The 16,369-nt window shown below is 42.1% G+C and overlaps 1 protein-coding gene across 1 annotated transcript; it reads right to left on the bottom strand.

Moving 5' to 3' along the window:
• Window positions 1-298: 298 nt before the first annotated feature.
• On the bottom strand, window positions 299-12,420 carry LOC133387946 (pancreatic alpha-amylase). The gene is made up of 10 exons (XM_061633864.1): window positions 12,214-12,420; window positions 9,995-10,141; window positions 9,355-9,552; window positions 6,509-6,739; window positions 3,620-3,753; window positions 3,398-3,520; window positions 3,185-3,284; window positions 1,611-1,732; window positions 1,327-1,452; window positions 299-591 (listed from the first exon to the last, which is right to left on the bottom strand). The coding sequence occupies exons 1-10, from the start codon at window positions 12,379-12,381 to the stop codon at window positions 402-404; spliced, it is 1,539 nt and encodes a 512-aa protein (XP_061489848.1). The 5' UTR covers window positions 12,382-12,420; the 3' UTR covers window positions 299-401.
• Between the last annotated feature and the right edge of the window lie 3,949 nt (window positions 12,421-16,369).

The following is a 16,369-nucleotide window of genomic DNA, read 5'->3' as shown; positions in this document are numbered from 1 at the left end:
TGCTTTAAATGTATGGGGTCGGGTGTGACCTGTGTGGCCTGAAAGGAGAAGTAGACACAAGGCCAGTCTACACATTCTGGTTCCACTGTGGAGGCTTCTTGAAACAGCCTCTGCTTAGCGCCGTCACCATTTGATGACTATAATATGTGGTATTGGCATAATCCACATGGCAACCACTCTATACATTTTGGCTCTGTTTTAAAGAATGGCCACGTGGAGGCTGTTTTCAGAGAAATGGGGACTAAAAAATATGTTTGTGACAAATACTATTTCATCAGCAAAAAAAACAGCAAATACATTCGAGCATTGCAACCATTTATTCTTTGGACAGATTCCAAAACGATTCTGTCTCACTCAGAAATGGTTTAGGAGAGCAAAACTGAAGGTTCCTCTTCCGTGAGCTATAATTTAGCACCGACATGAATTGCAACAAAGGGGTCTTCAGCATAGTTGCTGATCTGAAAATAAGCAGTGCCATCACCATTGACTTGGATTTTAATTCCACTGCAGACATTGCCTTCCTTCTGCCCAGAAATGACATCACAGTAAGTGCCTGCTGGAAGGCCGGTTTGCAAAGTTTCAGATAAGTTCCTATTTTTAAAAGAGAGTTTAATATAATGATAATGTAAATAGTTATCCTTTATCATCAGTCTTAACATGCTAAGCTATCTTAATGGGCCCAAGGTGACCATTCGTCTATGCAATGCCCAATATCAAGGAGAGGTTTCAGTTTATGAAAGCATTTGACCATATCCTGTCCTTTCTAGATAGAGACAGACTTACTGTTGTGTCAGTTCCAGTGCATCTCCACTTCTCTTTTCTGAAATGGGGGCACACAGTGCTAGTCAAACGTTTTACTCTAAAACCTGGTCAGATCAGCCTGAGTGTATTTTTCAAAAATCTAGCTTCAGGCAGATTTTGCAACTGATTGGTAGGTCAACCCGACTGTCTTCCAGGTATGGCCAATGGAAATGTTTTGCTGTAGGCTCAGGCAGAGACAGTGATTGGCCCAACATTTTGCTTTGCTGTAGGCATTCCTGAAAGGTCTAAAGTCAGCAGTGGGGAAGGGAGGTGTGTCCAGCCGAGGGCAGAATCACTTCAAAATGTAGTCAGAAAAACCATTCTCACTGGCTTTGAAGCAATTAGTGTGCCCATACCCTAAGTATGGAACTGACGATGCTCAGATACCTACTGCTTCTATTCTTCTATGGAAAGTTCTGTCATTGCTGTGCAGGGCTGGTAACTATTATGCTAGATGCTGCATAACTCCAAGTCCCAGGTAGACTGCTGTGGTTGAAATATATGAAAAAATCTCTTCCTACTTACCAGTCATCATTATTAAAGACAATGAATCCTTTGTTGCCACGGCCAAATGCCACTTGATTGCTGTAATTGTCCCACCAATTGGTAAATGGCTGTCCATCCACAACATTGCGAAAAATAACCATGTTCCTTTGGAGGGAAAAATTGGGTGGAATGGTAACTAACACACTGTAGAATAAGAGTATAATTGACTAGAATCCAGTAAAGTATTAGGCATGATTAAGGTGACTGAAAATGGGCTAATCTCTGTGCTGGATTGTAGCCATTAAAAAATTGCACTTTCCAACCTTATTTGACGCCATCGATGTTCACAGACCCAGTCATTGCCACAGGTAGTGTCTGGATTAATTGTAACAGATTTAATTGACCCATTGCTATTGCTTGGAGGTCCAACCCAGTCATTAATGTCCTGGTTGTTAACAAATTGATAAAACATAAATATTAGACCAGAGGTGAAAAATAACAACAGAATATATTTCTTGGAACATATAAACTAATCAATCTTCTTGAGAACATTTCATGAGTATACTGGAAGGCTAAGTCCTGCTCTATGTTCACCGCCCAGAGAGCTATTGCTAGTCGGGCGGTATATAAATTTAATAAATAAATAAATAAAATCTATACATGCAAGATGAGAAGAGATACTAGAGTTGTGAGATGGTGGAATGGATGATCCCACTGCAGACTGAATACTGCTTTATATTTCTCAAGTAGAAAGCTAGCACTGCAAGGAGTAGTCTTAGCCATAACTCCTATCAATAATGTGCTACGGTTTTGGATTGGTTTGATTCATTTTTTGTTTTAATTTCAGGTAGGTTATTTTATGTAGGGGAGCATTCAAAACTGCATCCTTCTCACTTATGGCCTTAAACAGTACAGTCTCCTCTAACACCTTCCTTGTTCTTCTGCTGTGTGCAGACCACACACATGGAGCTGTCCATAGTGCTGAAATCTATTCCTTATAAAGGTATGGCAGCTTGGACAGCTCCTTGAAAGTTTGGACTAAACTCCAGAGCGGATTCACTGCCCCACTGACATCAGAGACAGTAGAGACTGGTGGCTCCAAGATGTGAAGGATTGTCGGAACTATGGAGCAAACCAAAAGTTAATGATCCTATGAGCCTCAAGAGCAGAATCAGCACCTAGATTTTTCATGTCATTCAAGTTAAATAAACAACATTAGGTCTGAGACTGTAAACTCAGAGATACATTTAGGACAAACAGAGCACACCCACACCCACAACTGTTCTTCAGACCACATACAATTGCTCTTCAGGGCCCCACATATTATGAAACAACCACAACAAAAGTGAAGTTACACTCGAAAAGCAACTGCTGTATTTTAACAGCACAATCCTAACCATGTCTACGCAAAACTAAGTCCTAATGAATTCAGTGGGGCTTATTCCCAGGTAAGTCGCCTTAAAACATATGAACCTTCCTGGACTATCAATGCTAACACTATCACTAGCCACAGTGACTATGTTCTGCCTCCAATGTCAGAGGCCAGTATGCCTTTGAATACCAGCTCCTGGGGAACACAAGTGGGGAGAGTGTTGTTGCACTGAGGTCCTGCTTGCAGGCTTCCAAAAGGCATCTGGGTGACCACTGTGAGAACAGGGTGCTGACTTGATGGGCCTTTGGCAGCAGAGCTTTTCTTTTGTGACTTTATCCCTCCCCCTAAAAAAACCTCTCTCTCTCCCCCCCCAGTCATTTATGGAAAACTGAAATGAATGCCTGTATAAAGATTGTGGGCCTCCTTGAAGGTGTGGAAAGGTGGGTTACAAATCTTCTTCAACTAAATGAATAATTCCTATAACCAATTTACTCAGGCTTTTTCCTGTCAGACAAGGAAACTGACCTTTCCATTCTCAAAATACCTCGGCCAGCGGAAACTTGACATCACACGTGTAAAACCATATGGATGAGCAAGCATGAAGCCAACTCCCATTTTATAGAGCCTGTTTTAAAAAAGAAAAAAGAAAGGGTGAACCAGAACTCAAGATTTTGTATTTCTTTCAGTTTGCGGGGAGGGGAGGAGAAGTCAGGCTTCTAGTTCTAAAATGTTCCTCACCTGGGATCCCAGAAAGTCAAAATGGAAGATCCACCAGCACCATGCCCCCTCTGGTTATCATGGTTGTCTACAAAGACAAGGGCTTTGTCAGAAGGCATAAAACTCCAGCCTTCTCCCCAGTTCCTGAACAAAACAGAGAAAGGGTCAAATTAGCCAAACATTATATTTCAGAATATGCAAGAATTTAAACTTGAGATGTTTATTTTTAAAAAATAAAATTACTTTAAATAAGCCATCTTTTCTCCATTCCACTTGCGAATGACTGTCCCTAGTTTTGCACTATATTTGAATTCCGTTACTCGGCCATTTCCAAAGTAGTCACTGGCTGTAATCCCTTCTCCACCCAAATCAATCACCTGGTGAGAAAAAGAAAAGCTATTATGATATAATAACCTCTCAGTGAAAAACAAAAGAGTTAAAAAAAACCTTTTGAAATCCTCTCTGCATGGGAAAAGTTGTCTGTGGATATAGAAACAGTGAAAGGACTCAACGATACTTTATTTCAGTGTGTGGAGCGGGATTCTCCACATATTGCTGTAAATGTGGCAGCTCTTTGGCTAAAGGCTAAACTACACATCCAGCTTTAACATTGCCTGGGTCATATATAATATACCACAACCTTTCCCAACCTTTTGAGTCCCCAGATGTTGCTGGACTATAGTTCCTGACTATTGGCCATTCTGGGTCCCAACATCTGGGGACCCAAAAGGTTGGGAAAGGCTGATATTCCATTCAAAGGCCTAGTCATGTCTTATTTGAACATCAGTATGTAGAGAGAGTAGATACACATTTGTTACTACTGCTTCCACCGTCGTCATCCCTGCCTGATCTATCCTCAACCTTTCCATGAGAGAGGGGATGGTCCAAAAGGGCTTCTAAGTGTGATTGGCTGAATGTGCTTAGAAGCCCCACTAAATGCAGGAAGGCTGGGGTGGAGTAGGCATGCCAAGCACATGGGGGTGGGAGGGAGACACTGGGGTGGAGCTACTTCCCCTACATATTTGATGCCTACATGTGTTATTTTGAACGCATAAAGAAGGCTCAAGTGATGACTTGCATGTGACATACCTCTTTGACACCTGAGATGTATATTTTTTATGATGTTGTGATTTTAAGTTGTTTTTCATTGTTTTTAATGACTATTGTAACCCATTCTGAGGCCTCAGGATGAAGGGTGGGCAATAATAATAATAGGGTGACTGAGACATCATTGAATCACTGTATATGATCTTTAAGAAAATTCTTTTCAGTGGAATCAGTTCATACATCCAGCTGGGAGCCAGCAAGTGTTGACTAATGAAGTCGTATGTATGTGCATAGGAAGTGGCTCTGTGCTACAGGCAAACAGTGGGAGCAAAGGAAGCGGGTGCCCCTTTGCCAGGAGATCTTGCAGGCAAGAAGCAAACCAAACAGGGGATGGACAGACCAGTCTATTTCAAGTCAATTTTACATGTCCATTCAGAAGTCCCATTTAAGTCCCAATTTCACATTAATTTGGGAAGTTTTTTTTAACCCCCCCATTCATATTTAATATGTATTTTATCACAAAACAATATTTATAGACATATATCATCTCAAGGTATGCATATCTAAACATATTTTGTTTTCAAAATGTACTTTTTAATGCATTTTGCTATGCTTTTTGAGCACAGAACTGTATCATAAAATTTGGAGAAGTTCAAAATCCAAAAGGATCATTATGTTATAATCTGTCCATTAGTACACGAGATGCAGATCAGGTCAGTTCACTTTAGAATTTACAGAAATCGAATTCCACAAGCATCCCTAACAACAATGTAAATGATGAAAGGGTATAAAGCGATAACATTGCAATGTTACTATCAAGCAAGAAAAATGCCTTTGTTGGAGGCTCCTCACACCCTGTGGGCTCATCCATACATTTGTATAATCTGTAATATAAACCCCTTTTGCCTCCATTAAGTCACACTTGGCCATATGACGTGATTGTTCAATCACTGCCTTCCCACACTTTCTCCTCCCTTGATCTTGAGTCTCTATTATCAAGTATACACCAAAAAGGAGAGAAACAGCAATTACAAATAGTTGCTGAGGAGGGAGGCTGGTTGCTTTGACTTGCATTTCCTATGTGAGTGGTTCTAACTCCACCCTCTTCCACACCTCCTGCTTCTGTAAGGTTCCTATTGGCTTCCACACCCCTCTCCCTTCTGATCCAAGCCAATCGGCAATACAACAAAATGAGGAGGAGTGAGGGGGAATTTGTAAACATAAAAGGGCATGCCTACAAGTGTGGATGAGGAAAAAGGTTTGATCTGAGTACAAAGAAAGTGCAAAGCAATCAGGTTTGGACTACCAACTGACAATTCCAATAAGGAAAAAATGGATTTTTAGTATGATTTGGATGATGGTCTGGATGAACCCTCTGACTCATCAGTAGACATCTCAGGTCCCATTATTTTGACACAAGGGCAAGTACACCTATCTAATCTACTTACTTGTTAGACTTTTACCTGTCTTTCTGCTTACAAGAGCACTCAAGGACATTTACATTTTTTTTGAAAGCAACAAAAAGGAAACAGCTGAAAAAGTAGCAACTCAGTAAAATGATTAAGCAACAGCAGATTGAGCATTTGTCCTGATTTGTTTGCCGGGAGATTAGATAATGTTGGCTATTTGATGAGTATTCATTCTCATGTGTTTGCAGAGAAGTTAGATGGTGTTGCAACCAAGCAAGCATTATCTCTCACTTTTCAGTGCATTTTCCTATCACTTTCCTTATAAATTCCAATCTTTTAAGGAAGTGGGTGTGTTGCACAAGACCTCCCAATCGACTATAATTGTGCAACCTGGATTTGCTGGTATGTGATTGAATTCCATCTGAAAATAGTGATAGTCTGGAAACACTGTACTTTAAAGTCTAATCATAGGGCCAAATGAGTTGTCACCTGTTGCCTCTACTTTCTTGCTCAATGCAAAATGGTGGCAGCCCATTTGGGGTGGTGGGTTTTTAGCTGGCCTTGGAGCCACAACAAATGTCTGCCCTTATCATCCTCACAAACTAGCCTTACATGCGCTTAATGCTTATCGTCAGCATAACAGACAAACAAACAGACAGACAAACAGACAGAGTACCTCTTGGAAAATGAAAGGTCTTGTCCCTTTAGGAAACCATTCAGTGCTCAGATTTTTTAGCTTATCTAAAAATGCTTTCATGTCCCCAGGCCACATATGCTTGGAAGCATCAATTCGAAATCCTGCTACTCCAATGTCAATCAGATGGTTCATATATTCTGCAACTTTGGAGCGCACATAGTCCTTTTCTAGAGCAAGATCAAGAAGACTAACGAGGCGACAGTCACGAACCTGTTTGAAAAGTTTATTTTGAGAAATCAAATCCCCTTTTTCATACCCCAAAGACATCATAGCTCAATGACACAGCACATGCTGTGCATGAAGTAAGTCCCAGGTCTAGTCCCCAGCAACCACACTTAAGGACCTCATGGAGTAACACTGGGAAATACCCCTACCAAGACCATGAGGAGCCACTATGGAGTAGACTAGTATCTCCTAAAGTCCTGATAGCTGAGGCACACTGTTTCCTGAATTAAAACAGAAGGCACAGTAAACACCTCACAAGGTTTACTTTTAGAGTTGGGATGACTAATGGGTTGCCCACAAGATGTTGCTGAACTCCAACTCACATTATCCCAGTTAGCAATGGCCCATAGTCGGGGATTATGGGAGCTATAGTCCAGCAACACTGGCAGGGTCACAGGTTAGCTACTCGTGCTTTAGAATATAAAACAGGCCTAACAATTTATCTGCATGTGAATGCCACCACCTGTGTTCTCTGTGACTGACTTTTAGGAGAGTGCTTTCTCTGAGGGCAGATAATTCCACTGTAGCTCAGCATCATATATCTGATGCAGTGATATTGTTGAATTACCAACCCCCATTGCAGGGCATTTAGAGCATATAAAGTAGTGAAGAGGTTCCCCACCAGCTCTCATGAATTCCCCACCAGGGAAATCCACTAGTAAAGTGCCCTTTTCTGGTTCACTTGGCTTCTTTCTTCAACATGAGGATATGGGTCCCTTTACTCCTATGCCAACCTAGCCCACCCATACTGTGTCTTCTCAGTAAATTCAACTTTCCCCCTCCTTCATGTGCCCTTTTCACATTGCCCCCTCCAAAATGTATTGTACAGAGCACCGCACAGATTGAAGACATAATAAAACAAATGACAAGAATGCCCACAGAAAACAATGGAAACTTATCTGAAGACCCACTGGAAATAAGGGCAGCTGGGAATGTCAATTTTCATGACAGGACTCCACTGAAATAAATACAAGTTCCTGTCCCATGTCAGTATTTCTTTTTTTCAAAATTGACTCCATTTTGTTCCATTTCTGGGGGAATTTTTCAGGGAAATCCTACCACCCCTGCCCAGGTTTTGTTTTTTTGGAAGTATGTACAAGGGCTGCCTCTTTCTTCCTTTAACATTTTACAATTAGTAGGAGTGCAGTGGCTCCTGGAGTGACTCTATGTCCTAACATTACATAATTGTACAAAGATAAGATGGTTGTACCCACGGTGACAGCTGTCTCTCCCCCCCCCCCAATGCCCTTGTTAGGCTACCTGGAACAAGTTTATTTTTGCCATTTAAACCAACCTAAAACAATAAATGTTTCACTAATAGGCAAAAAAACATACAGTTTAAGAATGTACCTATAGTCAACAGATATTTCTATCAAACTTTAAAAAGCAGGGAAATTGGGCAGCTATAGTGAATGCACCAGGGGAGCAGGAGACCTGACCTCCTCTCTGAGATTTATTTATTATTTATTTATTTAATTACATTTCTAGACCGCCCTATAGCAGAAAGCTCTCAGGGCGGTGTACAACAAATAAAATCACAATTAAAATATGAGCAAGTGTGGAAAAATATATATATATAGTACAATTATAAAACATTAATAAAATTGCCATTGAGATTTATAAATTAAGATCATATTAAGTTTAGAATGTTAAATTAAAATATTTAAAAATTTACAAAATTTAAAAAGCCTGGGCGAAAAGGTAAGTTTTTACCTGGCGCCGAAAAGATAACAGAGAAGGCGCCAGGCGTATCTCGTCTGGGAGGGCATACCATAGTTCGGGGGCCACCACCGAGAAGGCCCTAGATCTAGTTGTTGATCTCCGGGCCTCTTTATGGGTTGGGACCCGGAGAAGGGCCTTCGACGTCGAGCGTAGTGAACGGGTAGGTACATAGCGAGAGAGGCGCTCCATCAGGTATTGCGGTCCAATGCCGTTTAGGGCTTTATAGGTAAGAACCAACACTTTGAATCTGGCCCGGAAACATATCGGTAGCCAGTGCAGCTGCGCCAGGACAGGTGTTATATGGTCAAATTTCTTTGTCCCAGTGAGAACTCTGACCGCAGCATTTTGCACTAGCTGAAGTTTCCGAACCGTCTTCATAGGTAGCCCCACGTAGAGTGCATTACAGTAGTCCAATCTAGAGGTTACCATAGCATGGATAACTGAGGCAAGATGCTCCTTGCTCAGATAGGGTCGTAGTTGGGCTACCAGCCGGAGCTGGTAGAATGCATTCCGTATTGGAAGATATTGGACTGCAGTATAAATCTGTCGAAATGCAAATACAATTTGGGTTGGTCTTTCACAGTCCAATGCACTTCCTGTGTAGCTTGCAAGAATTTGGTAACATGTTCCTCTGAGCATACGGTGATGGAAATTGAGAGGGTTCTTAAGCCAGCGTTTCTGAGTTCAGGACTATAAGTTTTGTGGGGTTTTGTTTTGAAATGAGCTTATGGGAAGCATCAGAATGGCATGGGGGGTATTTTCAATTTAACATTGCGAAATGTGAAAAATATATGCTGACTATAGTATACAGCCACTCTAGTGGCTGTATAATAAAGAAGAAATACACAAGGGAAGAAAAATGAATTCAAAAGGTTTACCTGGTAAGGATCATTGTAATTTTCAATGTCTCCACTTGCTGTTTTGCATTTCCCATCATTGAAATCCCAGGCAGAGTATGGGACAGCAGGAAAATCTCGCGTCCCTGTATCAAAATAGCTTCCACAAGTAGAGTGGGTGCCAGATCCAGCAGCAGCTCCACACATGTGGTTGACTACAGCATCCACATAAATAAATACCTGAACAGAAAAGCTGAGGTCAGGTTGTATATATAACACAGGGTTCTAGAGTCTGTTGCCAGTAGTCAGGCGGTAGTATTGACCATAGATGCTTGTACATGCTTGTTAGCAAGGTGACAAGTAATTGCAAGAAATGCAATTCCCGTGGCCCCCAACATTCATGGGAAAACATGCTCAGTAGCTTTAGGGCTCCCCATGGCTTCTCAGAATGGAGATCACACACACAGCTTTTGGTGGGCCTGAATTCTTTTGCCCATGTTTGCAAAAGCATCTAGGGCTAAATTGCGATACCCTATATATAGCGAAAATCTCCAGAGTTTCTCCCCAACACCATTGGTTTGGTTAGTTTGGGATAGGGAAGATGAAAGGAGACCTAGAACCATAGCTGTTTCGGTCTGAAATTCCCTGCTACTGATCAAGAGAGGATTCCCCAATCACTTACTCCAACGTTGTTGCATCTGGTCACCATGTCTTTGAATTCATTCTCATTCCCAGATCGTGAACACAGCTTATAACTGATGGGCTGGTATCTTTCCCACCACGGCCTCCATGGATTGGTAAGAACAACATTTTCATTTGGAGGAGAGATCTGTGAATTGAGTGATATAAAGCAAGGACAATGGTGAATACCATTTCAACAGTTTAGTAGAGAGGTGATGGTCCTTCTTGACATGTACCAGCTGTAGCTGCCGCCCAGAGAGCTGTTTGCTAGTCGGGCGGGATATAAGCTGAATAAAATAAATAAATAAAATAAAAAATAAATAAGACAGAGTCTGTATGGGTAATACAAAATTAGTGCTGAGTAATCTCTCCTCCTCAGATCAATTCAGAAAGCATTTGCATTCCCAATCTTTCTCAAAGAGTTTTTGAAAAGGAAAAATGTAGAAACAACAAATGTATGTATGTCCCAGACCTCCTGACAGCACCCATTTCATCCAAAGGGGTTGGCAAGCCAGCCACAGGGAGGGCTCCCTGAAGCCAGCAGAGGCCTTGCAGGATTCTGCTTGGGTTGAAATGACAATCGCACAACATAGTCAGGAGGAGTTTCATTTCCTGCTGGAGTTCACAGGATTTGTGATGCCATTAAAGACCATGAAGTCCATAGCAAAATGACTTCACTTTCGTTCTGGTATGCCATTACTGAAGGAGTGGTTTGCTTAGCTTGAACCCCGGCCTTTTTCTTCAATGTTATTTGGGGTGTTTTATTCTACTTCAAGCTACTTTTGTCTCAAAACCAAACCAAGGATGTGGTGTCAGAGGAAGTCCATGTCCCTGGACCAATTTTGTTTGAAGAAACCGTGGGACATTTTTTAAATCCCAAATACATTATCTTTGGCTGGGACAAAAAGAAAAGCACCCCAGTGACAAACAGTCAACAGTTTTCTTGGGATTTGTTTTAATCCTAGGCTCCTTTGTTTTGTTTTTTAAAAATAAACTGTCTGGACACCTAAACCTACATTACTGAATCAGGAAAAAAAATTACCCTAGCACGTTTTATTCTCTTGGACAAATTAGCACATGTACAATTCAGCTGATTTTATCTTCTTTTTTTAGCCCAGGAACTTTCTGTTTACAGAAAGCAAACTGTAAATGGTAAGTTGCTGATATTTGAGGACATTGTATATTACTGTGTTGGTCTTCTGGGTAAATTCTGCAATGGAACATGCACTGGGCTGTCATTTTACCTCCAGAGGTCTGAGTTAATGCTTAAGGGCCAGTTCACATGATCAGCATTGGCAAGGGTGCCCTCCTGGTAATGGTGCTGTCTTCTCTAGGAGAGAGATGGCACATGGCAGTGTCAAGTTAAGGGGAGCTTTGAGTTGGCAGCGCTGGCATCCTGCAGGTGTGGATACACCTATCAAACGCCAACACTGCCAACCTAGGGGTTCCCCAACCTCGTTGCTGCCTTGTCCTGCTCCATTTCTGTCCCAGTGAATACAGCACTACTGCTAGGAGAGCACAGCTGCTGCTCCCCACCCCCATCCCACACACTGCTCTTGCTGCAGAGAGTCAAACTGCCACATTCAAACTCTTCTGCGGAAATCAGTGCAATGTGAGCCAATTGGAAAGCAGCTGTTCCACACCTTTGCAACTCTGCACACATTTATTGGGCCACCATACAAGAGAATTTCAGAAGCTAACCAGGTGTTTGGTAAATTGCAAGTGGCGTGCTTTGTTTAAATTGCAAGTGGCATGCTTGCTAACGCAAGCATGTTGCCTAACATTTGCCAGTTTGCACAGATCCAACAACACACACTTGCACCATGCCAAGCTGATTATGTGAACTGGCCCCGTGTTCAGAACAAGTCAAAAAGCTTCAGTTGTCACTTTGGCATCAAATCTCAATAGCTTTATTTGTTCAAACATATTAATTAAATCTCCATATACTGTCGACCATTGGCTATGCTGGCTGGGGATGATGGGAGATGGAGTCCAGCAACATCTAGAGGGCATCACATTGGATACTCCTGAATTAGACCTTGAAATATGAACTATTTCCCAGCCCCTCGCCTCACTCTGTTTCCAATGACTGGTCCAAGGGCACTCCTGTAAACATCCATTATTTCCCATTGTTATTTATATTGAAGCTAATGCTTGTTTCTCTTTGGACTAAATAAACTGTGACAAGCAGGTAGCACATTTCCAGTAGAGGTTACCTACCTGAACTCCGCCAAATCCATTAGGTGCTAGATAACGCTCACATTCAAGAGCAATGTCATCCCAACGCCATTCAAATAGGTGGACAATTGATGTCCTTCCAGGCTTTGTATTTGGGTTATACTGAGCCCAAGAAAGCTCAAAGACTACCAAGAGAAGAAAAATCCTCATGTTGTCTTGGTCAATTGCCGTTAAGTGCACTGCTTTGCTGTTCTGGCTATTTATATTTGTGCTCCAGATCAAAGTACACATTAGTCATGACACATTCAGAACAATTGGCTATATTTAGCCAATTTCCTTTAATCAAAGGTCAGTCCATTGGATGGTTTAAATGAAAAGTAACAGGTGAAGATAACAGACCAAATTCTCTGGCTAATAATTGTAAATGCATAGAACAGGATAAGGCTCAGTGTTCTCAGCTAAATAGATTAGATAGTTTAGAGGTCTTTCTTGAGTTCCATTGGTCTGTGCATAGATATTCAGAGGCTGAATCTGTGAACCCAAGTGCACTGTGGAGATGTTGCATAGACATGCCACCCTATTCACTTCAGTAGGAGCAGCTCCATACTTACAAGGTGCAAATTATCATGTGTATTTTATGGACTGCCTTCAATCTATCCTGACTTATGGGAACCCTATGAATAGGGTTTTCATGGTAAGCGGTATTCAGAGGTGGTTTACCATTGCCTCCCTCTGAGGCTGAGAGGCAGTGACTGGCCCAAGGTCACCCAGTGAGCTTCAAGGCTGTGTGGGGATTTGAACCCTGGTCTCCCAGGTCGTAGTCCAACACTCTAACCATGTTAGTATAAGTGCATATTAATGGGAACCTATTCAATGGAATCAATGTCAATGCAAATATGATTTGTAGTAGGTGGTGCAAGTGAATCTTTCCAACTTTAATGTGGTGTTCCCATAATGCTTCACACACACACACACACACACACAAGATTCAACACAATGCCAATTCTCCCTCCCTTTTTGTAGGTTCAGCCAGCCCCGTTTACACCATGGAGATCTTTACTTGTCCCATCATGGTGGATTTTTTGCAGTACTGTTGCACTCGACCTATTGCTCCACGTAATAAGTTCCATGGTCACAATGGTTACCCAGGCTTGGTTTCCTTCAGATCACTGGAGGCCTATGACACTTATACAGGTTGATCATAGGTGAAGGTACAGCTGAAACACTCTAACTGGCAGCCAAATCCACTGCACCACCACAACTTTCAATAGAAGCAATCAGGGTTCAAACAGCTAACAGATTGCAAGAAGTCATCCTTTTGGGGCCTCTTGCTCTATGCCTCTTGAAATCTGCAGTCTGTTCTTTGTTCCCTTTCACAGACACTTCAATTACATTAATTGTAGCTAGAGAGTGGGAGAAAGTCAGCTTCTACACCATTCAAAAGGCTTTAGGAAGATTCAGTTCTCAAGAACAATCATCTATCAATCAGATCCCATGGAGAGATATCACCTGAATATCCTGGACTATTTATTTGCAGCTTCCCTGACAAAACAGGTGCCTGACAACTTTAACAGAACTTTTAAGGCAGACTATAGCAGTTCATTCCTAAAACTTCATAATACCATATGGTCAGTGGTACAGCAACGAGAACAGGTAACCGCACCTCACTTCCACACAAGAAGTAGGCCAAGTTTTTCACACTGTTTGCCACAGTTGCTCCCTATACACAAGTAGTCAGACTTTGGTAGCTAAGCAAACTGTAAATTAATTGTTAGCCAGGACGTGTGAGCATTTCCCATAAGAGAACTACCCCAGTCTACTATGGGTTCCAGGGACTGTACTAGCATTAACTAATTAAATTAGGAGTGTCGAGAAATCTAATACTTTCCTAAAAAGCAGTCCCCCTCCCCTCAGGCAACCTCCACCCCACAATTTCCCAAAGAGCCAGAGGAAAATAGAGAGAAGACAAAGTGACCTTAGAGAGCTTGAAAACACAATCAGGGTATATTTTGATGCTTTCCTTCTGTTGAAGAGCCAGGATGTTCTGATAAGAAATCCGGCACAGTATCTGAATTTCCTCTATATGTTTTTCAGGATAGGTTTGAAGGTAATGTCTAACTTGGAAATAATCTTTCAACTATTGTTGAGTTTCATGTGTCTTTCCCTGATTATATTAAACCTGTTTGAACATTTAGAATATACTTATTTCTTATCTTTTGAAATTACCCTTAAACAAGGAACAGAAGTCTACTTTATCATCGACTTATCAGCTTTTCTTAAAGAATGGGTTTCCACTAAACAAAATGTTTGACTTTAGATCATGTTTGAATTCCCTACCAGTGCCTCTCAATATAAATGTTCTGAATCTCCTAAGATATTTTCACTACATAATTATCTTGTCCTGTTAATATATTAACAATACTAGCCTAACCAAGTTCCTTCCTTTCTTTACTCTTAATATTTCTAAGAGATAATACGCAACAATCCAATCATGAAATAAAATATTACTGACAAACTGTCCAGAAAACAACAAATCACAAAGTTAATTTTAAAACTGAGTGAAATGATGCTTTAATCACTAGTGCATGGACTTTTTAATCTTTGTTCTACTCTCTTAATTCTTTCAAATAGAAATGCCAGAAAATGCGATGGACAAGTCCTAAATATTATGCTAAATATTTAATGTAATAAAGGTAGGCTAAGGGGCAGCAGTGAGTCTCTAGGTGTGAGGTTATACTTACAGCATGTGTCAAGCAGAGTGAATGACACAACTAGAATCCAAATGATTTCAACTCCCATTTTTCTTCATTTCTCTGACACCTTCATCAACAGAATTATGGGAAATTATTACTTTGTGTTTGAAAGAAGAACTATATCTTCCAGATCCTGTCACCCAGGAACCCCTGAAGGACGGCAATTTCACTTGATACACCTTTCGCACCTGACTTGGAAAAGGCTTGTACTCAGTCCTGGCTTGACCAAGCACACAGGTGGGGTGGGAGGAAACAGATTCTGCAAGGTGTCTTGAGGGTGAGAATAGTCAAGAAGCAGGCTGGGGAAAATTCAGGAACCATGGAATGGAGAACAAGGATGGTGAGACACAGGTCTGTTGGTATACCAGCTAGATGCCATGAAGCAGATGATTTGTTCCAACAGGTTTTTAACTCCAATGGAGACCTTACATCCCAACTTACACTCTTTCCAAGGAGTAGAAAGGCTTACGGGGCAGTCCTCTGGCCCAGAACCAAGCACTTGTTTGTCTCCGCTAGTTCCAGTTGAGTGTATTGTTTGCACTAGTGAATGAGCACAAGGGAGCAGGAGGCCCTTGCTTGATATAATTTTCACTTTTGTGCAGTAGGCTAGTTTCTACACACACTCACACATCCCTCGTTATCCTTCATCCAGACAAGTAAAAGGCATTATCAGAGGATAAGGATGCATTCTAACCAAGCAAAAACACTCGAGGGCATAAAGCAAACAAGTGCAGTGTGTCAGCTCTACACTGCGTCAGCAGTGCCGGTGGGGGCTGAAATTCCTGGGTGGTTGGCAGGGAAGCAAAGTCTTTAGCCGGCAGTCTGGCCATAAATCTGCCAGGTCTAGGAGGAGGGGAGCTGATAAGGGCCAGGCTTGTCTGAAGCGTACTTGCCGAGTCAGGAGTCCAGAAACGAGGTCAATGGAGGTCCGGGATCAATTGCCAAGGAGGTCAGTCAAAGAGATGCTGCAGGGAAACTAGGTCTACACAAAGCCACGCCTGACGTTGCAGTCAGCAACAAGCTGCAGCCAAGGTGTGCCTTATAAAGAGCAGGATGGACAGCAGGTGTGAGCCCTCAGCATTTGGGCCTTAAGGAGACAGGCCTGCCTCTCTTCTGCCTGACCTTCTGCTGTCTACGTTCTGCAGGTGAGGGGGGAGTATCCTGTTCACTGTCTGTGTCTGGCTGCAGGGCCTCTGCTGTCCCTGGGGTGCTCTGCAGCTGAGGGGCAGAAGGAGCTGGATTCTCAGGAGGCTCCTCCGTGTCTCCTGCTGCTCCTGGGTCTGCTGCTGTTACTCCCGAGTCGTCCTCATCTGATGAGTCCTCTGACGGGGCCATGACACAGTGAAAGGTGTAGCCTGGGGAGGGTGTACGGCCTGGAGAGAGTCCATGGCTGTGTCCCAGGGCTCAGGTCTAGTGCCTCCACAGCGTTTGCCACCACCCTGTCT

The sequence above is a fragment of the Rhineura floridana genome, chromosome 6, assembly GCF_030035675.1.
Source record: "Rhineura floridana isolate rRhiFlo1 chromosome 6, rRhiFlo1.hap2, whole genome shotgun sequence".
NCBI classification, from domain to species: domain Eukaryota; kingdom Metazoa; phylum Chordata; class Lepidosauria; order Squamata; family Rhineuridae; genus Rhineura; species Rhineura floridana.
Note: the sequence above shows the minus strand (reverse complement) of the source record. Positions and strands in the feature narration are given on the sequence as shown.